Genomic DNA, 26,091 nt, shown 5'->3' with positions numbered 1-26,091 from the left:
AAGAGCTAAAATCAAGGGAGAAGAAAAAGGCTTTTAGCAGGACTAAAAACTGGGGGTCTGCATCCCAAAAAGCCAATTCAGACCCTGAGAGCAAACCCTGTGAAGAGCTCCCACAACATCCTTCTGCCTCTGGAAAGAGGTAGAATCTGCCCTGGGCAGCCCCAGGGAGGGGGGATGCTGCCAAACACAAACACTGCATTTATCCCTCACTGAGCACAGTGACCCTGGGACTGCTGGTGGCTCCAAATATTCTACAAGAAGTTCCTATGAAAAGTTGCACCAATTCAATGACCTGTTTAGTTTGCAAGGAAAATGCATGAAAAAAGTCCATTCAAACTGTTCTGTCATTTACAATTTAAGTCATAAAATCCTCAATATGTGATAATTCAAACTAACCTATATGCACTCTTTGGAATTAGCTGACTTAAGCCACAGCAACATTTCTGATACAACACAGGCCAAAATCAAAGGAGACTTGGAATCTGGGACAGCTCAGGCTGGAAGGGAGCTCAGCCTGTCCTCCTGCTGACTGGGAGGGATTAACTGTGCACAGGGTACAAACTCTTGGAAGAGGAAAGCTGATTCAACCTCAACTCAAATCAACTCTTCCTTATGTTTTCCAGTTGTTATTGCATTTATCAACTAATAATTCTGTGTGCTTCAAATCCCAAGCAAATGTCAGCTAAAATACATTTTTCTCCAAGCCTCTCCCTTGACCTGTGACCCCACATGGGAAGCAGTGCTCCAAGGCGAGCTCTGCATGCACCTGACCCAGCGAGGGGCTGGGACACCACACACCACTGGTCTGGCACATTCCTGTGCCTTTCCAGAGCTTTGTCCCAGACAGAAAACCACTCCCTTGCAACAAGGGAGTCTGCAGCCAGTGGTCATCCCTAAAGAACCGTAGGAGGGCGCACGCTGGTTCTCACCCATTTACTCTCACAACTTATTTTCCCAGGGCACTGGTTTCAGAACATGTAGATTCATTCTACCACTGGAGTATCAGAAAGGATCGCAGAATTTAGGACCTTTCTCATTAAAATCTTTTATTCATAAGTAATAATAAAAATGGAAGCAAATCTTTCAAGACACAATCAGATTTTAAAATATCTCAGAATCAACACAAGTAATGTGAGCTAGTTAATTATGACAATGCCACATGCTCTTAATGAAACAGGTTTGATCTTGAAAGTAACTGGAACCTTCTATAGTCCAAAATACAAAAACGTACATAATATGAGGAAATCATTCCCATAATTAATTCACTATTGCTTAATAGGGCACCAAGTGTGGGTGCTGACCTCCCCAACTTCAGATGGTTAATGAGGATTGTGCCAGTCACTGTGGCAATGAAAAGCAATAGAAGAAACCTGACAATTTTAATTCTGTTTTGGGATAAAACTGAGTTCACAAATCCTCCTTTCCCTCCACAAGTCATAAATTAATGTAGGACAATCTCAACGTCACACCCCCATCCCATGCTTAACAGACAGATGTGCTCTCGGCCCACCAATGCATCAGGGAGCACAACTCATCTCAGGTCTTGTTCGTTGTGATTTACACAGAAGTGGTACTGGTGTGTTCCTGCAGACATTCTTGCTGTTCAGCACCGTAACTAATGGAGCTGCAGTAACATGTTTCTGTGTCTGCACCTTCTGTAAAGAACAAGCCTTGAAATGCCCCCGAGCATTTCATTGAAACGAGTGCTTAAGGTTTCAGAATCTGTGCTGTATCAGAAGTTACATGACCTGCTGGCACAAATTCAGAAATGCTAAACTCAAGCAGTGCGGGTGCAATGCACTGTTTCAGGTTATTCTTCTTGTCTGCATAACAATAATGCCCCAGTGTGTCAGCTAAGTTCAAAATCCAGCTATATTACGTGGTACGTACATTTGTAAGACAACTTTGATGTGGACTGAATGAAGCATACCACTGCAGCTGCTTTCAGGAGATACTGCTGCTTTCAGGTATACACTCCATCCTTACACAGCCACTGTGCCTCCTCCTGGAGGGAGGGACACCAATAAAGCCAAAGTGCTACATCTAAGCCACGGCATCTTTCTCTCTCTGCAGCAGAGAAAAGTATCAGATACTTGGGGTCTACAGAGGAGTCCTAAGTAAACAATCATTGCTTCTGATAATGTACAAGGAACACAGAGGTGATTTCTCTTCCCAAGACCATTAAGAAGGTTGTAGAGTTGCTCGGAAAAGCCTAGACAAATCCATTATACTCTATAATCTCCCAAAATAGCTTTAAATCCAATTACTTTATTTCTCACAGGCAAGCCTTAGAATAGAGCACGTCTATGCAGCAATGCCTATGACAGCACCAACCACCTGACTCAAGCTAGGGCAAAGCCGTGGGGTATCAAAGTGCGTGGTCTGGAGAACCAAGTAGGTGTCTGGTCAGTCTTACTGAACCAGGGGGAGGGGATGAGGATGGATCTATTTACTCACATTCAGGTCATTGCACTACTACAGAAGTGCCAAAGAGGGGGAAGAAGGAGTAATCACAGAATCACTGACTTAGGCTGGAAGGGACCTTAAAGATCATCGAGCTCCAACCCCCTGCAATGGGCAGGGCTGCCACCCCCCAGGTCAGGCTGCCCAGGGCCCCATCCAACCTGGCCTTGAATGCTGCCAGGGATGGTAATTCTTTCCCCTGCATTGTGGAATGGTTACAGAGCTAATCTGAAGTGACCCTTAGTGCCTCTGAGGTCTCAGCTCACTGGCCAAAAAACCTGCTCTCTGCTTAGCACAACCTCCTATCTGCAGTCAGTGCTTTACAAATTAACCTCACTGCCACTCTGATTGGTAGTGAGGGCTCATTTTCTCCAGTGGCAAACAGCTGATGTTTGCCAATTCCAGATCCCTGCATAAGCAAATATTGTTCAAGTGCTGAATTTCAAAGCAAGCTGAAAAATGTGTTATTTAAAATATGATTGTGTTCCAGCATTGCACAGTATTAATATTGCTAAAGCTACCTAATGCTTACACATCCAATGCATATATATATAATGATCTGATACAGTTTTAACTGAACTTCTAACAACTGTTTCCAGTTATTTGTTAATTATGTCACGACAAATTTGGACCAAATATTTCATTTGTCTTTACACTTGTGCTCATCACTGCTTGCACATTCGGTCTCTTCTGCATGACCAAAAACCTCCACATTTTATGAAGAACCACTCTTAGTTTGGTCTATCCTGTTACACAAGGTGTCCCTCAGTTAGATTTCATTTGTTTCTTCAGTTTGGCAAGACCAATGAGACAGTCATCTCTCCATTCTCTTCTGGCACCGAGGTGCTTTGGAACAGCTGGAACTTTTTCAGACATCGCCTGAAATAGAAAATTTAAGAGATAATCAGAACTTACTTTGTGAGTAGTAAGCAGGATTGTTTTCTTGCTCTCGGGAATCATCAGATCCAGTAACCTTCAACACAAAGTGCAATTTAATCCATCACAAGCAATAGGCTGCTAATTCTTCATGTCTGACTGGAGATGAGTCAACAGACATGAGAAAAGTGCTCCCGTTGGAGAAGTTTGATCTGCAGGTTGCAGTGAAGGTGCCTACAGAAACACTGGTGCATCAGCTTCCTTTCTCCATTTAGCCCACACAGCCACTACCTCATCTTTTTGGCAGTAATCCTTTATTAAGTAGGAAGGAGACCACTTGGCCTTTTATGTGGCTAAATACGTGCTCTGAACCAAATCCATGTATGTGTGTCTAAGGCTGTGGCTTCTCTTCTGGCTCCTAATAAATGTAATGAGGAATACCATGTTTGTTGCAAGCATTTATTCTAGGAGTGCCTGTTGCAATTTAAATGGCAGCGGAAGAGTTGTAACAAACCCAGAATTATGATTTTAGTTTTTAATTGGAAAATGAGGGAGAGAAAAAATTAGAGCACTATTTCAGGATCCAAAGATAAAAGTGCATAAACAAAGCTGCCCAGATGTACCTGCTATATGCATCATTGAAAGAAGAACAAAAGGCACTAAATGGTAGAACATTGGTAACAGATTTTCTTCCCAAGAAAAAAAGCTGTTTCTGAGAATGGAGGTAGAGACCATAAGGTCATCTTGGCCAAAACAGCAACCAAGGTCTTAGGTTTAAAAGGTAAGTGCTGGGAAACTGAAGAAAACCTGGTGCTGCTCCCAATGCCTGGCAAGCTGCAGTCACTCCAGAAAAAATCAGTGGGAGGGATAAAAGAGGAAGATAAGAGATGCTTAATGTTTTACCCTTATGAGAAGATTCTTGCAAACCCGCCTTTGGTGCTGATGACTTTAGATAATAGATACAGAAACAAATGCTGATAGACAAAAAGACAGATGCTGAAGTGGAATCTTGTACACCATAAAGAAATCCAAACTGTTTCATTCTAATCAAAAGCTTCTACTTGTGACAACTCTCAGTTGGCTTTGATTGTTGTTATAAGCAGACTATGTTGTTTGAGCACAAAAAAACACTCTTTCCCTTTTAACAGCAGCTGTTGAAACTGCATTAACATAAAAAGGCAGAAAAATGCTATGTTCCAGAGTGACTGCATATAGGGAATTAAACTGTGACAGTTAATCAAGATCAATCCATTACATATCCATGTTCTTTAGCAAAATATTTAAAAAGGCAACTATGAAAACGTAGAATAAGGAAATGGCAATACTTTAGCTACTTTCTATGGATGCACATAATATCTTACAAGGTGAGTATAAACAAATTGTTGGGTTTGAAACTTGAAAGACAAGCTGAGTCCCAGTACAGCATAGCACTTAAAACACATCTTATTTTTGTGCATATAAGCAATCTTACAGGACTGCTCACATGCTTAAGGTAAACTTAGCATGCCTTCATATGTGTTACAGACCAGAGATCTAGTTTTTAACTACACAAAGAACAACTGAACAGCTGGAGGAAGAAAACTACAGGGTTTATGCAGCAAGATGAGTAGAAGGAAGACAAAGGAAGAAAGGCTATTATATAAGAAGAGAAACTTGGAGTTTTGCATGTAATGACAAAGGATGTAGCACAGACATGATAAGAAATAGTGTGAGAGTTTTAATGTCTGTAACCCACAGCTGTTGAAAGTTGACTCCTCTGGCTAGTAATAACGTTACTCACCTGATCATCCTTTGATGTATTTCAAAGTGCTCTGAAAAGGGACTCAGATAATCACACATTTTGTACTGATCTTTTTGCTCAAGGTGCACAATCAAACAAGAAACAGAGTACAGATACCTCTAACAGTAAATTGAAATTATATATATGTATAAGCTAACATTCTTTGTTGTGACTGTCATTGCATTTATTGGCTCTATATTTACCTGACTGATCTTCTGCTCAATTTCACCTGAAAATTCTGGAACCGGTCCAAAGGTATTCAGAACAAGTTTCATACCTTCACGGTATCTTTCACAATAATTTGAAATACCTAAAATAAGAATGAAGGATTACATTTGATCAGAAATTCCTACTTTAAGTACAGTAACACTAGCTGTACTTAGGCTTTCTCTTAACTTAGAATCCAGAAAAGGTGTGCTCTTATGCCTAAGACAGCTCATTACCACCAAGGAAAAATGGGTTCCATCTGCTGCATTTTCATTAAGGTTCATGGAATAATCACTTAGGACACATCTTCTGTACAAAACCAATAAAGGTTACATACCAGCAGGCAATGCTGGTGAGGGGTGCAGTACCTAACAGTGGTTATACTTGTGCTTTGTTACCTTAGACCAGAAAGCCTCCCCAACTATTGCACACAAGGAGTGCTCTCACCTCTCCTCTTCTCCTGCTTGGTATGCATTGTATCATTTGAAGCATCCCTCTTATGGGTTTTATTTAGTGACCTTGCAACAAAGCTCAAGGGAAAAGAGTCAAAGGCAAGGAAATCACCATATGGTGGTCTCTAGTGAAGGTTTGAGGAAAAATACACAGATTCTTGCAGATCAGTACTTTGTTGTGCAACTGCAGATGACAACAGGGATTTGGCTTTTATGATAACAGGACTATCTCTGAAGGTTAGTGAAGGCAGTGCTAGGGGAAATTGTGATCCACCTGACAAAGTGGAGCAAACACATTTTGCCATAAAGCTGACAAGGTAATTTGACAAGGAAAGCCTTATATCAGAACACCTAACCTGACCACCCCCTCTTTTAGTTTAAATCCATTCCCCCTTGTCCTATCACTACCAGACTGTGTAAAAACCTGGTCCCCCCACTGTTCATAAGCTCTCTTCAAGTACTGGAAAGCTGCAATGAAGTCTGCCCAGAGCCTTCTCTTCTCCAGGCTGGACAAGTCCTGCTCCCTCAATCCGTTTTCACAAGAAAGGCGCTCCAGCCCTCTGAGCATCTTCAATGCCCTCCTCCGGATCCAATCCAACAGCTCTGCAGTTTTCTCGTGCAGGGAACCCCAAGCCTGGATGTGGTACAGTTGATGGGGCCTCACAAGGGCAGGGCAAAGAGGGATAATCCCTTCCCTCTCCTTGCTGGACCCCTCTCTTCTCATGTAGCCCAGGATACAGTTGGCCTTCTGGGCTGCAAGCACACTGCTGGCTCATGCCCACTTTTCATCCACCAGGACCTCCAAGTCCTTCTCCACAGGGCTGCTCTCAAGGAGTTGTTCTTCCAGTCTGTACACATATCTGGGATTATCCTGACCAAAGTGCAACACTTTGCACTTGGCCTTGTTGAATTTCATTAGGTTCATGAGAACGCAATTTTCAAGCTTTTCCAGGTCCCTCTGGATGGCATTCCCTTCTTCTTGCATCAACTGCACCACCCAGCTTAGTGTAGTTAGCAAATCTCCTATTTAGAGGTAAGGATGTGGTGTGGAACCATTATCCCAGTGAATACACTAACTTGAGAGGGGAAGCTCTGAATATCCTTCAGAACCCCTTTTCTGAGAACCTCAGACACAGAAGAATTTTTACCCTTCTTTCTCATCGTTATCTAATTATCACAGCAAAGAGAAAGCTATTGAAGACAAAGTAGTAATGGTCATCAACCCTCATACAAGGGCTCAGGAGATTATATAAACTGAGAAGCATGAGCTTGAACTCACCATGGTCTTATCTAACCACAAAACACAAGGAACGTTAAGAGACTACCACATGACAGAATGTATCCTAGGCCAAGTCACTAAGTAGTCCCTTTCCCAAACAGCTTGCAGACAGTCCTCTGGAATGCAATATTGTGTGATATGAATACCATAAAAGTCACACCTGCCTAACCCTAAATGATTGAGCTTGAAGGTGGATGAAGGAACAGAAACCTCCAACTACTGGTAACCATGAATCATAAACTAACACTTGTAATGCTCAGCATACCTCATAGCCTGAAAGTGCTGAAGTACACACATTCCAAATGGCTTCTGAGGTCAGTAAGATTATGGAGAACACTGTTGTTTCTGGTGGAAGAACTTTCAAATGACAGATAATTTCATTAGGAAATGGGCATTGACATTATGATGGCCATCATATAAACAGCTGAAAGGACAGGCTGGGAGAACACATCCATTGCCTGAGAGTAGCCTGGAAAGATTTGAGAGTACTGAACCCTCTTTAAAAAATGGATTAGAAACATTCTCCAGTGTCAGAAGGAAGGAAACTCTGAGAAAAAAAGCAGCCTTCTTAAGTAGCTTGAACTCATGTCTTGTGCCAAGAGCATTCCTGTCAGCATTTTGTCACTCTATTTCCTTGTGTCATCCACCCATGGGGCACATCTGTTCCTACAACACGCTTTGGCATGTTTGGCTTTCTCTAGCAGAAAAAAAAAGGACGATATCTAGTCACGTAGGTGTATCAGTGCACTAGTTATCTGAAAACTTTGTATTTGGTTCAATTATCTTGATTGCTACACAGACAGAAACATTCAAGTTGTCTAGTGGGCTCCAAAATACCACTGATGGAAGTGTCAGAAATATTTGGGAAGAGAAGCATTAATTGCAGAACTGCTGTGATCCAATTCTATCTCTTCCATTGAGAGAATAAGCAGAGATCATCCTCGTTCCTAAAAACTCTGCAAAGGACCACTAGTTCTTGGAATACTGGCCATGTCCTGCCACTAGTGTAAAGGGCTGCGCTGTCACCTCCTAACAACTGGGTTCACAGACTGGGACCTGCAGCCAATCTGGAATGACCTACAGGGATGTTCTAGATGATACTCATGCACCAACCACAGGAAGGTAGTATCTACGTTCTATCTTGTTCATGTGAGCTTTTTCTTCTAATTCTGAAGAGTTTGAGGAAAACATTTCCCCCCACATCGTGCAACACACATCATGCAACGCCACAGAAAGTTCCCAGGTACACAAGTAGAAATTACTGAGGCTGGAGTGCAGAACTATGTGGTCACTTTGCAAACTCACTTGCTAATTACCAGAAAAGCAGAAATGGATTCAGCCAAATACGGCAATTCAAGCAGATCCACACAAGCAATTAGTAATCGAAGGAATGGTAAATGAAGCAGTGTCAATTACAGTTCTTCTGGTGCTTAAACAGCTGACACAAGTCTATGACACCTAAACCAGTACTGAAAAGTTTGGGATCAGTAACTTTCCTCAAGCCAGTAGAAACAAACCTCACAATCACTTGGTAAGCCTGGCAATAACACTATAGATCTGAGATGTTCTGATTCTAGTGTAGTCAGGAGAAGGTAGGTGAGAAGTCTCTGTGCTACGAATGTATTTCAGGAGCCTCAGTTTAAAGAGATAACCTTAGTAGCTTGGGTAGACGAATCTTTGGACTTGGCTGATTCATTTACCTGGTGGATGTGAACTCCTGAGCTAGAGATGGTATTCAAAAGTTCACTCAGCCAGCTAGTCTTACAAATCGAGCTCCTGGCAACTCATCTACAGCTTGAATGAATCACAACAGCTTCTGGGTGGGTGCATCTCACCAAGGCAACACAGACATGCCAAATGCAGATTGGTTAATACAATTCACTCATTGCATACAATGTATGAATGAAAAAGAAGCCTTATGCAAAGTCATCAAAATAAGAAGAGGTACAAAACCAAAATGTTATGGATGTAGAGAAGAGCAGCAATGTTCATCTCAACATTGTGGTTGAAGTGGCAACAAACAAGCATGTACACTGCATGCCAAGCAGGGGGTGAATGTTCTGTGCAAGCACTTTTCAGTCTTAGGTGAAGGAAACGTTGAAAGTTAGAATACATTCATGATTTCACTCAGAGACAAAATCAAACAAACAAATACTTTTCCAAGTAGCTACCCTGCACTCCCAGTGTAAAATCTCAGTGGAGAAATGCAATGTTTGACCTGATGCAAGTAAAGATCAACCCTATGCTACTAGCTTTAAGGCGGCACTTGAACAATGGAAAATACTGTTGGAAAAGTCACTTTGCTTTGCAACTGCAAACTCAAGAAGACAAATATTTGACTCCAGGCCTTTAGACTTGGGAGTTTCTTCATTCAAAGGTCAGGGCTGTAAACAAAGAAAAGCACTTGACTGGAGCACAGGGACAAAAAGATGGAGAACAAGTACTACAGAATCCCTTTAACTTTAATCCTTGTTGATACTCCTCAGGTAGCACCTTAAGCTTGATGAATTAGACTCAATAAACAGTATGAGACAAAATCAGGGCAGTACCTGGGATCTGGAAAAACAGGAAGAAGATGGCACATGAGGCCACCACCCTTCCATGCACCTAGTGCTGTGCCCCACTATCTTCAGCCAGGAAAAAAATAGCATCTCCAGCAAAAAAGGGTAAACAACTTACAGCACAGGGATAGCAACACTTTCCACTTGCCCACATGGTTTGCCATTCCTCTGTCTAAGCCTCTCTCTTCCTTTTACACTCACCTCATCCACGTTGGAGAAAAGGGGCTGGGGGAGAAGGCAGACATTTTGCAGCAGACATCTGAGAACCATAACCACAGAACAGAAATACCCCCAGGGAGGGCAGGAGTTCCTTGAATATTCATCCCACCACATGTGGGAACTATGTTGAAGAGTGGAACAAGAGGAATGAATAACAAAGTGTTCGGAAGGAGCAGGAGGTATGGATTACAGAGATGAAAAGGAGTACATTCCTATTCCACCCAACATTTTTTGACTGGTACAGTGTATTTACAAGAACAGGTTATCACAAGCTAGAGGAGGACATTAATTCTCAGTTGTCCATATCTATCTTGCCCAAGAGGAAAAGCAAGCTTCTTTTATACCAACTATATGGGAAGAATAAGATACACTGCTGTTTTTCAGGTGCTCAACTGAAAAACTTCCACTGGTGTGGCACAAACGTGGGTATTAGTGAAATGCCTCTAGTTGCATCATCAAGATGCTGAGAAAGGAACAGGACACTGAGAAAGGAAAAGGAACTCTCGATGGCATTTAGTTTAGAAGCACACATAAAAATACCTTGCTGCCCTTAGAAGTTGTCTTCAGAGGTGGGGTCCTAAACACCAAGGCAATGGGATTAATAGGAAAAAAAGAAGGGTATACCTGACAATATGAAAGGTAGGTTTGTTCAGGCATTATTGTATGTAAATTTCTTCAAGTAACAGCTTATTGTATGCTAAGTCTTCTTTGTAAGAAAGGCAACAGGCATGAAGGCTGAAGGATGCGAGCAAATTAACTTGGTAAACCAGTCTGGCAGGGACATTACACATGGGGCAAAATGAGGAAGGCACTGAAATATTTGTGAGAGAAAAAAGAAGCATGAACTTGACTACACTGAACCTGAACAACATATTCAGAAGATACATAGTGACTCAAAAAGAGAAGGAAAGATAGTCAAGCCTCAAGCCACTGTTGCAACAGTATCAACAACTTGGAAGACTGGGGTGGGGTGATTTTAGCAGTTAAAATTTCAGAAGTGGTTGCACTTGTTAAGGCTGAAGATGATTATAGATAAGAACAGAAGAGGTGTACTTCAGGAATACCATGGAGGAATTTGCCATGGTTAAGGCATGTCCAAGTAAAGGAGTTCCAAACTCTGTTTTGCTGAAAGAGGTATTATGTTTCTAGGCGTTGTAGGTTTGAAGAAAACCATCTGCATGTAATTCCACATAAATCAAGAATGTGTCTGAATGAAGAAACAGAGGCAGTCCTCCTTGTCTTTGATTTGACTACCTTAACTTGCAGAATTTTGCACCTTCTTTCTTGTAGCACAACAGTTTCTGAAAGGGATTAAAGCTTGGTTTGTTCCAAAGGATATGGCAATGAAAATAATCTATACTTTTGAACTAGCCAGCACATATGTCTACAGTAATTAAGATAAACGCTTGGCTATGTTTTGTCAAGGGGATAAAAAAAGTCTCCTTGCTTTGAATTATGGCTTATGATTCTCCCTCTTTTGTTTCGATGCTTTGTACTTTTTGCACAAAAGACCTGTACTTTTAAGGACCGTGTATCCATGCCCATTTCCATTCTGTTCTTTCTGTAGACAACTACACAAATTTCACAGTGAGGGCTAGGCAGAATATGAACCTAGAATGGTGTTTTGATAAATGCAAGATAACAAAAAGCAACACAGATCCTTCAACTTCCCTCTATCCAGCTCTTGCGCTAGTATTAGCAGGTTTAGACCAATATTAAATTACAATTATAGCTCACTAAATAACACACTAATAAATTAACTGATCTAAAACAGCCAATCATGAAGTACACATGAAGAACTTTTGTTGCAGATATATGAAACACCATAGATTACGGCCTAGCTTCTGCTTTTACAGATCATTTTTTCCAGCGGCTTAAAAGAAAGTGACAGTTCAAGAAATAGGAGATAAAATCTCATTGAGGCCAGGCTCTCTTCAGTATATTTACAGGTAGGCAGTGGGAAACAGCTTCTGTCTATATTTACAGTTTTGCATGGGGAAACAATTTCTGCCAATGACAGTGAAGTTTGCGAAGACTGTGTGACAAATGTGGATGAAAGCATATTTTAATCATATCGGCACATATGCAGAAGGATGTTGTGTCTGCTGACTTAATCCCATAATAAGTAAACAGGTCAAGTGACACCACTCAATTCTATGGCTGTTGCTTGTAAAGGAAGTTTGTTGTGATACTGCCATGTGAAACCATAAGATGACAAAATCAAAAGACAGCTTACTGGGCTGCATTAAAAAAGGGGTGGCCAGCAGGGAGAGGGAGGTGATTGTCCCCCTCTACTCGGCTCTTGTGAGGCCCCATCTGCAGCACTGCATCCAGGCCTGGGGCCTCCAGTACAGGAAGGACGTGGAGCTCTTGGAGCGGGTCCAGAGGAGGGCACTAAGATGATCAGAGGGCTGGAGCACCTCTCCTGTGAGGAAAGATTGAGGGAACTGGGCTTGTTTAGCTTGGAGAAGAGAAGGCTCTGGGGAGACCTCATTGTGGCCTTCCAGTACTTGAAGGGAGCACCTAAACAGGAGGGGGAATGGCTGTTTACGAAGACAAGGGGGAATGGTTTTAAACTGAGACAGGGGAGGTTTAGGTTAGATATTAGGAGGAAGTTTTTCACACAGAGGGTGGTGACACGCTGGAACAGGTTGCCCAAAGAAGGTTGTGGATCCCCCATCCCTGGAGGCATTCAAAGCCAGGCTGGATGTGGCTCTGGGCAGCCTGGTCTGGTGGTTGGTGACCCTGCACATAGCAGGGAGTTGAAACTCGATGATCATTGTGGTCCTTTTCAACCCAGGCCATTCTATGCTTCTATGAAATCAACACTCATTTAATTTATAGAAACCAACAATCAATATTAGAATGTTAAGTAATTTGAATGTGAAAGGTCTGCCCTCATACCTATTGCCATTCAGTTCTCCAGTTGCTGCTTGTACTCCTTTTAATGATTTGATAAGGTCACTGTATTCCATGTTGAAGACTGCTGGCTCACATCTATATATTCAAAATTTCTATTACTCATGCAGGGACTAATTTGTAATCTAAGGTGGCCTAAATGACAGCTTGTGATAAGACTACTTATGAATATGCAGGAAAGGACACAAAAACTATCATAGAGAAAGCCCAGCATTAGCACACAAAAGGATCATGGGAAGATCCTCATGTTCACATGAACATGACTTCAAAATCAATAAATCAATCCTTGAAATATTATTTTTTATCCAGAAACAAACAAAACTATCACACAACACTTAAGGAAGTCTTCCTGGCCTTCCAGGATCTCTCACAAATTTTCCTCTCATGCTTCTTGAATCCCTACCACCTTTCCCACAATGATTAGCAGTGAGGTTAAGGCTGTGGGAAGGCTAGAAAGGTAAAGATGCTGTGGAGGCTAATAGCAATAGAGAAGGTGTATCTATCTCCATTTCTCTCTGCTGCTCAAAAATAGACACTAACTTCCATAATGAATCAGAAAGAGTTGTCTTGGGCAAGCGAGATCCACTATTCTGTACTATGGGAAGCAATACTGGGCAAAGAAGTTGGCAGTGGTACAGAACTATGACCGTAAGCCATTGTGTGTCCTGACATCAGCAACACTGACAATTTTTAATGTCTCTGATGAGAGCAACAGCTTGAGTCAGACTGCCAGCACATAAACAGGAGCAGCTCTAGATTCAGAGACTATTTGGCTGCCAGATTGGGAGTGAAGCAATACTTTTCAGGATCAAAGTTACTGAGTATGCAGAAAAAACACCTTGTTAGTAACTGTACTAGTTATCTGAGAGTCATTTTTAATTGAAAGAATCATAGAATGGCTTGGGTTGGAAGAGACCTAGCCTAAGATCATCAAGTTCCAATCCCCTGCTGTGGGCAAAGCTGAGCTGAGGCTGCCCAGAGTCTCATACAACCTGGCTTTGATCATCTCCAGGGATGGGGTACCAATATCTTCTCTGGGCAGCCTGTGTCAGTGCCTCACCAACATCAAGTAAAAGATTTCCCATGCATCTAATCCAAATCTCCTCTCTTTTAGTTTAAAGCCACTTTCCCTTGTCCTATCACTATCAGACTGTGTAAAATGTCTGCCTCCCTCCTGACTAAAATCTACTTTTAAGTACTGGAAAGATGCAAAGAGGTCTACCCAAAGCTTTTCCTTCTCCAGGCAGAACAAGCCTGGAGAAGCTCCCTTACCCCATCTTCATAGGAGAGGTACTTCAGCCCTCTGAGCATCTTCATGGTTCCTCCTCCAGACTCAATCCAACAGCTCCATGTTTTGCTAGTGCTTGGGTTCCCCAGTCTGGTCACAGTGCACCAGCTGAGGCTCACAAGGGCAGTGCAGAGGGGCTCTCTCCCTACTGTCACCCCCCTTTTCATGGAGCCCAGAATGCTGTTGGCCTTTCAGGCTGAAAGAACATTCTGCTGGTTCATGTCCAGCTTTTGGTCCACCAGGATCCCCAAGTCCTCCTCTACAGGGCTGCTCTGAAGGAAATATTCTCCCAGCCTGTACACGTATCTGGAATCACCATGACTTAAGAGCAACTCCTTGTACTTGACTTGGTTGAATTTCATTAGGTTCATGAGGACCCATTCCTCATGGGCCAGTATCACCCACCCCACTCAGCTTGGTGTCACCAGCAAACTTGCTGGGGAGTACTGTCAATCCCACTGCCTATGTCACTCGTAAAGAAATGGAAGAACACCATTCTCAAGATGGACTCTCTGGGGGACACCGCTCATCACCAGCCTCTACTTGGACATAAAGCCATTGATCACAATTCCTAGGTTGCAACCATGCAATCAATTATTTTATCCACCAAATAAAATATAAAATATGGTAGATAAAGGATTCCCAATCTAAAATTTATTTAATTTTTTCTGGTATTTACTTTTTTTTTTTTTTTAATTATATTTCTTTGTTTTAGTTGAGGCAGTTTAACAAGTTACTCTTTCAGAACCACCTGCACATGGATGATTCCTCCAGAGGATGCTATAGCAGGTTAGTAGAGCTGGGTGCAAGGACTGGACAACTTTGGACTGCAAGACTCCAGGTAGACTGCTGTGAAAAGGCTCATGCAATGAGCTTACATTCTGTTCAGTATGCTTTACTGAGAGTAAGTCTGAAATCACTACAGAGAGGATTGAAAAGCTTCCCTCCTCAGAAGCTTTTAGGAAGATGCCTCTACTTAGAGAGGGACGTTTCCCCAGCAAAGCACCAAACACAACCGAGTCTCTGCTGGAGAACCCATAATATCACATTAATCTCACAATTGGCAAGTTAGCGTTAAGAGACGTAAATTTTGTCAAGCAATCAATCAGCAAGGAGACATAAAATAACACCCCTAATCGCACACTAGTATTTTATGATTCTGCTTTCTTATCTTTATTATTGTATCGTTATATATTGCAGCAGTGCCTAAAAGATCCAGCAGCTGGACAGGGTCCTACCATGTCAGGGACCACAGAGAAACAGAAAAAGATACAGCACAGGTAAAAAACAAAAAATGTATTTAGTTAGGAAGTAAAGATCATTCATGCTTTATTAATTTGTTTAAATGCTTGTATCACAAACCTGTGATTTTGATTACATTTTATGTAGTTCACTTTTTATTTAGCTTGGATTCATACGTACAATTTCCAGAAACATACAAAATCCATTTTTATTATGCAAGATAAATGTTGAACTACCACCTGATTGCTTTAACTAAATCAACTTTGTATACACAGTGTTTTGTGGACAGAAGTTGTTTCACTTCATACTAGCCAGCTTAAAGCAAGCCAGCTCCAGCTGTATTCATGCTGGATCTTAGCCTAAAAATTCTGCAAAAACAGGAAGCCATCTACAGAAAGCAAGTTTCACTCACACTGTCTTCCTAACCTACCTGGAGGTACTCCCCCTATCGAGGGTCTCTTGTTCCACAGCCTTTGGGAGAACACAAGCACATATGCTCATACACGTGGCCAAGAAAGTAAGTTTTCTGTCAACCTTCCCTCCTGCAGGACCACCTGTGATGTGCTCCTTTCTATCACACAGTAGTCAGAAAGTTGCTGTTTACACTGGACTATCAGATGAACTTTTTAAACACTTTCTTTTCCTGACACTCAGACACTTCTGAACTATGCGTACAGCAATGTTGGCAAAGCACTGGGAGAAATCTTAGAAAAATAAAGAACATGGATGGTGTTTCAAATAGATGTCAGTTTTCATCCATTTGCTTACAATAGAATTGTCTCATTTCCTTCCATCTGATCTTAAATTTTATACAAGTGTTCCTTTTTTCATCATTAGAGTCTACAGAGAAAAGTCATAGTTGCAGCAGACCTAACCCAGTTGTACAACATCTCCAGGGTCTTACACAATATAAGCCTTTCCCCCTGCTCATCTCATTTTAAACTACCTACCTTCTGCATTAAGATGCATGGTTTCCAGAGGTCCAATGAACGCATATCGCATTCCCAGTCCATCAGACATCACAACGTCTAGATCAGTAGGAGATATTACTCCTTCCTAAGTAGCAGGAGTAGAACAGGAAAATTTGTGAATGCTGAGTCTTAATGCAAAACTGGCTGCTTCTTGTATATAATTTAAAACTAATTTTTAAAGAAGGAATAAAAACTGAGGCTAGAAGTTTTTGCCAGAGAAGTGCACCTGTTATACAAGTTGTCTCATAGTTCACGATAAACATTAATTCACTTTTTAAAACACATTATTATTAAGATCACTGTACTTCATAACTCAAATTCACTTTAAAAAAGTGTTGTATATACACTGCTTTTTTTATTTATAATATCAACTGTCTGTACACACCAGTTTGTCTGATACTGCTTACAAAAACTCATGTATTAAAATTAAATCGATCTGTTTATGTCAGCCAATACACCTTTTGCTTAGATATTGAGAACCAGAGAGCAACATAGCACATGACCATAAAGAGTTTATACCAGAATCCAAGTTCTCTATCTGCACTTTCAAATACATAAGTTCTGGCTAAATCTTGCAGCTCCCTTCGTGTTTTCTTAAGTCAGGACTTTCGTACAGACCCAAAATTAGTAGAATGGGGGTGCAGCATCAGTACTACCCTGAGGCCTCCTGAAAAAAAGGCTGGGACCAAACACGCAAGTAAAGCAGCTGCCACTCCCTCCCAAAAAACTCACTGAACATTCAGCCTGCCTGGCCTCAACCTGCCCAGGTTCTTGGGTTCATTGCCAGAATCAATTCTCAGAGCTGGCAGGATAAAGAGTATGTAGAATTTCTCCAGTTAAAAACTGAATGCTGCTGTTCCACCCACACTGCGTCATGTACAGGAAAGCTAACGCCACCATCAGGTTAGGGCAAGCAGCATGAGGACTTATAAAAACATGCCACTGTTTCACTACTTTGCAGCTTTACTTAAGAATATTTATTATATGAAGTTGATTTTCCACTTACTGGAAAGGACTGAACAAATTATAATTTCTTGAAACTAAGCTTTATCTGATGTAAGAACTCACCCTCTTTATTCCCAAGGACACAAAAGCATTTCCTTCTGGTTGTTAAGGTGAGACAGATGTTGAACTGTTTCTGCTTTGCCTTCCTAATCTTTCTAGAGGTGTTCTCCCTACTCAGGATTTCTTGGTCCTTTTGGAGCTGCACAACACAAGTACACTAATCTGCTTGGTCAAGATATGACACTCTCTGTTAACTTTCCCTCACACAGGACCACTCTCCTTGCATCACACAGTGAGCAGCTAGAGTTCCTGACCTGCTGCAGACTTTGACATCTGAGATAGACATCTAGGCTCTTTGTGATCACTAGGGAGAGAAATGAAATAATCATCCTAAAGCATATATCTAGAATAGGTCAGATAAGTTGAGTTCCAGAAGTGTCTAATTGTCCTCTCCTGCTGAAAAATGACTAAGGAGCTTGAAACTCATCAACATCTACATTGTAGAAATCTCATTTAAATGAGTTGAATCCCATCCACAGCATCTTCCTTTGCTTGTCAGCCACATCATTTATTGTTACTTTAAAAGAAAGTGATAAGCCAAGAACAACTTAACTTTTGCAGCTGGCCAAAGAAATCAAGTTTTACCATCTCAAGTTGAAATAGAGCCTTTTATAAAATTCAATCCCAAGTCTCAATCTGTTAGTAGGCATTGCTCCTAACAAAACTAATCCTGCTTGAATCACTGTCACAGGTGACTTTTGAAATCTATCTTGAATACAAAAAGATAACATAATTACTACAATCAACCCATATATTTGCAACATATGGCTCTGGCAACAATTTAATTAGGCACACAATGGCAGGGATAAGGAAGTATTATTTTCTTCAACTCAAAAGTAAGGCACAGGCATAGTAACGTAACCTGCTTAGAGGAAAATAAGGTCTGTGCAAAGACATGACTATGTGCAAGCCTCAGCACTCAAATTACAGAACCAGTGTTCATTTCATAAACAAAACTTTCAGAAAATGCACAGTACCTTTCTCCTGAAATGGCAACACAACTTCTCTTAACAAGAATAGCAAAGTAAACAAAAGCAGTCTTCTGCTTAGAGTGCTTCATCCAAACAGTGAGTTATGCTGGTAAAGCTGTGCTTGATGATTTTTCTCTTTGTTTGACATGGATTCGTGGACAAAAGATTAACCATGAGTTCCATACAAGCAGTGAACCACAGCAGCAGTTAGTATTATGCTTATAGCTTTTTTTTTTTCTTCGAAGTTAACAGACTCGAAATGAAACTCTTGAAATACTTTAGAATCAATGTAAATTATTTTTCAAACGAAAAAAATTATTCCCTTCTTCTGATAATAGTCTCCTATTATTCTTACAAGTGAGCTCACCTTTTCTTTGCCATATAGCCTCTCTTAAAGAAAAGTCTTTTGCTTTTTTTGGTTCAGAAATGAAAAACACATAAATGAGAAACAAGTTTGGCTGTCTTCCCCTAGGGGATAACTACTCCCACTTATGTTCAGGAGATCACAAGTTGGTGGAATGAATCAGCAGGGTGGGTGCAAGGTCAGCAAGGTGTCTTCCACAAAGACTGGCGTTTATGCTAAGAAGTAAGCAAGAAAGTCTTCCAACCCTGTTTCAGTAAATCTAGGTGTGAAACAATTCTCCTAAGAGGATTTTTCATCCTCTGCATAATCATTCCTATAAGCCTTTCCCTTAAGCACTGCTCAAAGGGAAGAGGATGTATGTTAAAACTAAAACCTTCTTCACCAGAAGTTGACTTTCACAGCTACAGAAGTAAAGAACTTAATTTAAAACAAAATCTAACAAAATCCTCAGCAAGTCCAATGGCCAGTCAAACATCAGGATCCAGACTATATCAGGATACTTCAGGCTGCTTATGACTCTATTTTGCTGGTGCTCCTCATGAGGCAGGGGCCCAGTTCTCCTTTCCAGAAGCCTGTGCTGGTTCTGCAGTCTCCACTTCACCTTTAGGCCCGGACTAACCTGCCTGGTTTTAATCAACAGACTTTAACATCTGTGAGTCACACCTGCATCTCAACTTCTGTCACGGACTTGGCATCTAATAATATGAAACATGACACGGACAAAAAAAATATTTTTTCTACTGCTACCAATTCACCACGTTCTCCAAGTAACTGCAACATGCCTGTTGAGTTATCCTGGACTGTGCTGACAACAAATTCCATCTCCAGATTTGTCATTTTATCTTCTGAATTTCCCAAGATCCTGGTTTTTTTTCTCTGCTTGCTACTAATATATTTGCTGTCTCTCAAAAGCATTTGTTACGCCCTTTTCTTCCCTATCACTTCAATCAAATAAGTCCCTTTGATCCACACCCTGATCAGATCTTTGTCCAGTCCTGTCATTCAAAGCATATGACTTTTCTCCTAGATCTCTCTACCAGGTCTCTCCTTCTATTTCATCATGTCTGAGGAATCTGTCATCCTGCACCATTCACATCTCCTCATTTTGTTGGCCCTATATTCTTCCACGACACTCTCACACACTTCACCCTGTAAGAACCTCTTTAGGATCAACACTATTTTTCTCTCTGGCCTTTGAAACTTCCTTTTATGACAGCTCCTTTTTATGGAACACCACAAATATGTCTTTAAACCCCCACCTTATATATGATTTTTTTGTAAAGGTCTTCTGAACAAATAATGCAATGAATAGTAACTAATTTGGAACTGTGAAATTTAGAAAATTAAATTCTTGCCAGTATTTAAGGACTTTCAAGCGAGTCACCTGAGAAGGAAGAGGTCCTTAAATTAGACACTGAAGCCAATGCACATTCTTGCTGTGAAAATGGATTGGATGCTCCGTCCCTGGAGGTGTTCAAGACCAGGCTGGATGGGGCTGTGGGCATCCTGGTCTAGTACTAAATGCAGAGGTTGGTGGCCCTGTCTGTGGCCAGGTGGGAGGGGTAGGGTAGTGATTCATGAACCTTGAGGTCCCTTCCAAACCAGGCCATTCTGTGATTTTGTGTGTGATTCTGTGAAAATGAACAGAATAGACACACAGCCAAGCTATGACTGCCTATTTCCCAATAAATTAACGAGAAAAATCTTAAATAGCAGTGCTGCCTGTTCTTACGGTCTACAGTCTCCACTACTATCACCTAAAAAAAAGCAACAAAAACCAACACCATTTTTGTAGAAAGGTGTATTAAAGTAGTACCAAAAGCTTATATAGAGAAAAACAAATAATCCTAATCCTATAATAATGTATTATATGATTCATCTTGCAAACTGATTTTTGCAGGTTTTTAAAAGCAGCTGGAACTCCTAAATGAGATCAGGGATGAAGAATTGCCATGTTCTCCTCACTGTTTTTCCTGCTGTATTTCATCATCCCCTTAAAAATTTCATTTGATGCTCAGAAAAATATTTTACAAAGCAAAGCTTCAATTCAGCAATTCACAGTAAAAGGGCATTCCCAGATACTTATATTCAGGTTTGAGACTTGCAGTCTAATGTGTTGCTGAAACTGCGTAGTTCTTACTTTCTGAACCAAGTCAACCAAAGCTATCTTCAGAACAAAGTCCAACTATTTAACTAAAACTTCTGAAACATAATCCCAAGCTACTCTTAAAGGTACAAAAATAATAGCATCAGTAGTGCACTGGATGCTTTCCAAGCAAATAGAAATTTGCTCTCACAAACTACAAACATGATCAGATACACCAGTGGTCACTGCCGAAAGAAGTGTGAGAAAGTAAATAAATGATAACAGGGAATAAAAAAGAGGAAGAGATCTGAGATGCTCTTCCCTGCTATTGGTTACAGGCTATTTTCCTAGCTCCAACCTTGTAATATCAAAATTTAGAATTGAGAAAACTAGGAAGATTAGAGCAATAAGGTTCTTCATAGTAATCATACTGTGTCTCTTAGTCTCACTAAAACAAGCTGCGCAACTAAACAATTAAAAATACAGGTAAATAATCTTCAAGAACTTCAGTTTCATACATACTAGATAGTCCTGCATCCTCCAGAAAGTTCTCAGACACAAGACCTTAAATAGACAGACATGGAAACAGACAACTAGAGTCTTCCCAGTATCAGTATTTTCAGGGAATAAATGTGGACCACAAGACAAACAACCGACGCCAAAATTTCTGCCACATACACTGGCACTATTCAAGTATTTCTAACTTGGGAGTCAAAACAGTGTTCAGTAAGACATCTTTTCAGACAGAAGACCAACTGAGATCCAAAATGAAACATCTCATTGCAGCACTCTTGCTTCAAAGGAGAGCATTTGCTTGAATTCCTACTTTTAGGCCTATAAATGAATCTACGGCGTTTGTTACCAAGTTCTTAGAAAGTTAAACTTCTGTATCCTTAAAACCACTTCTCAAACCACCTACCTGGCCACAGTTCTCAGCATTCAACTATACTCTTTTTTGCCTCCAAATCTATCTTCATTCTTTTATTTTCCTACAATTGGTATCCAAATTTCCAGGTCTCCTAATTTTTCACCATTTTAACTCAGTACTTTCCATTCCCACCCTTGGCCAAATCCTGCATTCACAGCACTCGATTTGGGCCCAGGTTCAAAATCCCAACCTATGCATGCTCTTGGGGATTTCAACACCTTCAGTAAAGACAAACTGCATCCTAATATCCAAGTTTCTCATTGCTAATTTCACAGGATCACTAAGGTTGGAAAAGATCTCTAAGATCATCCAAGTCCAACTGTCCACCTATCACCAGTATTTCCCACTAAACCCCGTCTCTCAGTACAACATCTAATGCTTCTTGAACACTTCTAAGGCAACTCTACCACCTCCCTGGGCAGCCCATTCCAGTGCCTGACCACTCTCTCTGAGAAGTATTTCCTAACATCCTGGTGCAAATTGATGCCATCCCCTTTAGTCCCATCGCTAATTACATGGGAAAAGAGGCCAACTCCCGCCTCACCACACTCTCCTTTCAGGCAGTTGTAGGGAGCAATAAGGTCTCTCCTGAGCTTTCTCTTCTCCAGACTGAACAATCGCAGTTCCCTCAGCTGCTCCCCATAAGCCTTGTCCTGGAGGACAATCCAGACCCTTCACTGCTTCATTGCCCTTCTCTGAACACACTCCAGGGCTTCAATGTCTTTCTTGTAGTGAGAAACCTTCCCCTAAATTATGCTGTGCTCTCTGCTCCAGCATCCATGCCCTTGTGCAGTTTGATCACCGTGCAGAGACTGAGCCCAATCCCAACCTGCTGATAGGGCTCCCACAGATTTCTGGCTGCGCTAACAGCTTTTTCTATTCTTAAGCCTGTGTGGCAGAATTTGATGAATCCAATGCACAATCCAGCAAGCAGATACACTTAATGCATGAATTCAGAGTAAGCAGTAAAGGCTTTGGGGTTGTAGTGCTCGCTTTCTGTGCAGCTCTGTGTTCAAATGTGCCTCACTAGGCAACACAATTGTAGCTTTGTATCAGAGTCTTTCTCCTGTCGTGTGACTCCTGCCCCATGCCTTCCTCACACATCTCATCACAACGCTGCTGAAAGAAAGAGGCTAGCTGTCAGTACCAACCTACAGTTAGGAACAAAAACATACCCTGCAAGCTGTTCAGTACATTCTTGATAAAGATTTCCAGACAAATGCTATTAGCACAGCTGTACCTGCATGTCTATCACCAATACCCTTTTAATAGCATATAAATACTCTACCAGAAGTTTCAGCTAGTTCCTGGGATGAAGCAGGATCAGCTGACTAAAAAACAAAAAGGAAAGAAGTGGACTGTCATGAAAGTATATCTGTGCAAGCATGTGTGTGTAAGATTGCTCTCCCTGCTATGGCTATAAATATTTGAGTGAGGATCCAAGATGAGAACTTGCAAGTTCATATCTGTAAGTCCTCACGGACAGACAGTTATTGACATAAATGAGCTGATTTAAGATCATTTCAAGTGGCTTCAAAACACTTAAAACCACTGCTGTGTTTCTCTCCCAGTTCATACATGGCATTTATATCCAGACTATTTGTGTCCTTGTTATATATCAGTGAATTGATACAGAACAGTGCAAATATAACAGCTCTCCATCAACAATGTGCATTTTTCCCCAATTACCATATTAAAATTCTAAGAAAACTTCAAACAGAAATATGAGCACCGATCAGTTTATGAAAAGTAAATGTAGGCACACAAATACTTGTTCAATTTACAACTAGTAATGGAACAAGTATGCTTGAAGTTACATTTTATGATTTTGTTTCATTGTTCTTTTACAACAGTCAAAAGCAACTATTTACAACTATTAGTATTAAAATCCCAATGGTTTCATAAGCAATCTCATAAGAATGCCTTTGTTCTGCATTCAAAATATCTTAGATTGTCAAATCTAATACACAAGATTTACCTATCTAACCACAAAAGGGTTGATAATAGGATCATTGTGGACAAGCAGTGTTTGTTAACCGTAACTTCCACTCACAGTTCAAGTAGTAAAAACTTCTGCTATTAGAGAGAATCAGTGTGGACTTACACAGCAAGAAAATAAGAACACTGAGTAAAATTTTAATTTTAGGAGCCTCTCAAAGGTTGTAGAAAGCTGATGTTTTCACAACATTTTAACCTCCGATGATAAAGACTAAAAAGTGACTTAGTAGCCCAAACCCAGAAATATGTTTTTCCTCACTCCGAAAGCAGAAAGCACCAAAAGTACATGACTTAAAATGAAAACGACTATGTTGGCAGTGGAAGAGTAGGAAGATCACCTAGGGTGATTTCCCTCCACCAAAGGGGCTGTTTAGCCTAAAGTCACACAGCTGAAACTACACACCTTTGCTTCTGTTTTCTGTCTAGACTTTCATCATGAAAATGAAACTAAACTTGTTACAGTTGAAATGTGTTATTTGCTTCAAATGCAATAAAATTAAACAAAAACAGAACAACTTGGAAACTTAGATGACTATCATTACCTGTCAGTGCTTGAAGTACTATTCTGTTACTATTAACATAATACCACCCACACAAAATCATCCATAAGTGTTTATACTGAAGGCACAGGTTCATACTAAATATTCACCTCAAGTCAGTACACCCTTTTTTCCTGATAACAGCCCATAAAGCATGCTTATCTTTCCATAATTTAAGAGCAAATACAGTCACACTTTCAACCATAAACGCCGTATGTTAATATTACCTCAGTTTTAAGATCTTTATCTACATCTGTGAGTACAGTTCCTTTGAACAGCTTGAAAATAAATAAACAGAAACAATTCAACAGAAAAGCCAGCCATACTCATGCCAGTTCAATCTCTTCCCAACAGAATACCACCAGTGTCATAATTCAGCTAATTCTGATGAAAGATCAGACTTTGTAGCACAGAATATGCAACGTGGGAAAAGATGAAGTGACACAAATAGATGATACTCAGCTAGAAGTCAGAATGGAAGGAGGAGAAATCTGTCTTTACCTACAAGTATCGAATAACCATTGAACCTGAGTGCAATTCTTTAAAGGCCAAAGAAAAGACCATTTAAAATAATTTTAAAATAATCACTACAAAATAAGCCAGTAATATTTAGAAAATAACAGCAAGTAATGAGACAACCTAGAAAAAATGAAAATCAGCATTTTGACTTCAGAGCTTTTAACATTGTTCTTTTGATTGTCTTGAAAATCATATTCAAAAAAGAAAGTAGAATAAAGAACAATTGTTAAGACCATATCACTTTGTTTTTCACAAGCTCTGTTATTTCTTACCAACATCACTTCTTACTGTTCTTAATTTATGTGCTAACTTTAATTTTTGTGTACATAAGGTACAGGTTAAAAAAAGACAAACTGATAGCAAATTTAAATGTACAATCCCACCTGTCTCGATAAAAGTAAGTGTGTGTAGAAATTGGAAAAAATATATACATACACCCACAAGTCTCCAGGCTTCACTTATCACTGCATACTGGAGTCGATTCAGAACAAACCCCTCAATTTCTCTGTTTAATTTGACAGGTGATTGTCCAATCTTCTTCATCAGAGCATACGTTCTCTCTGTAACAGAAGGATCTGTTTCTGGATGTGGAACAATTTCAACCAGTGGCACAAAGTAAGGTGGATTTACCTAAAGAAGAAACACAAAAGAAGAATGTCGACAATCAACAGACTAAGAAAACTAGTTAATATAAAGCATCTTTATAGCTATCTAATAATACAGACATTTTCCAGTAAACAAGGTAAGTCTGATCTTTAGAGCCTAAACAAATTCACCAATTCAGTTTAAAAAATAATAAAATTAAATTGATCTTCTATCATTAAATCTAGCAAAGTTTATGGAGCTACAGTAAGAACAAGAGAACCCAATCAGCACTAGAAGACTTCATACTGACTTGAATTAATGGATCTTTTCCCAATATTCAGACTGTTTTTTGTTGTAAAATAACCACCACCTATCTTCCCTAAAGAAACAAGGCATTTCCTTTTAGATATTCAGGAAATTTATAACAAAACTATTCCTATAAACCATCTGTGCAATTCAACACTTTAGCTGTTGCCAGCCCAACCCCATAAATATATGCCAACCACATTAATAGATATCACATACAATAAACTTTCCAAAAAGCCCTAGAACAGGTTACCTTCAAACACTGCACCTGCTATAAGAAAAAGCAAAAAGACAAATATTATCCCTCCCTGACTCTTCCCAAATTCTATTTCTCAACAGTCAAGACTTATGTGTAATATGGTACTGAAGCTATAAACAAATATTCTGAATAATATCCTAGGAACACCTCTAAGTTCTTCAGGTCAGTACTGCTGCAGTACACAATGTTTCCTCCTTTGAGAAGCAGCAGTCCT

General features: G+C 40.4%; 1 protein-coding gene across 1 annotated transcript in view; it reads right to left on the bottom strand.

Annotated features, from left to right (window-relative positions):
- Positions 1-1,029: 1,029 nt before the first annotated feature.
- The window catches only part of CRYL1 (crystallin lambda 1), a 53,274-nt gene continuing 28,212 nt past the window's right edge, over positions 1,030-26,091 (bottom strand). Inside the window, exons 5-8 of the mRNA XM_031615874.2 lie at positions 25,163-25,357; positions 16,237-16,342; positions 5,323-5,429; positions 1,030-3,342 (exon numbers count right to left, since the gene is read on the bottom strand). Coding sequence (XP_031471734.2) covers positions 3,229-3,342; positions 5,323-5,429; positions 16,237-16,342; positions 25,163-25,357 — 522 coding nt within the window. The 3' untranslated portion in view covers positions 1,030-3,228. The remainder of the gene's footprint in view (positions 3,343-5,322; positions 5,430-16,236; positions 16,343-25,162; positions 25,358-26,091) is intronic.

This window comes from Phasianus colchicus, chromosome 1 (assembly GCF_987193195.1).
Source record: "Phasianus colchicus chromosome 1, bPhaCol1.hap1.1, whole genome shotgun sequence".
In the NCBI taxonomy this organism is placed as follows: Eukaryota; Metazoa; Chordata; class Aves; order Galliformes; family Phasianidae; genus Phasianus; species Phasianus colchicus.
Note: the sequence above shows the minus strand (reverse complement) of the source record. Positions and strands in the feature narration are given on the sequence as shown.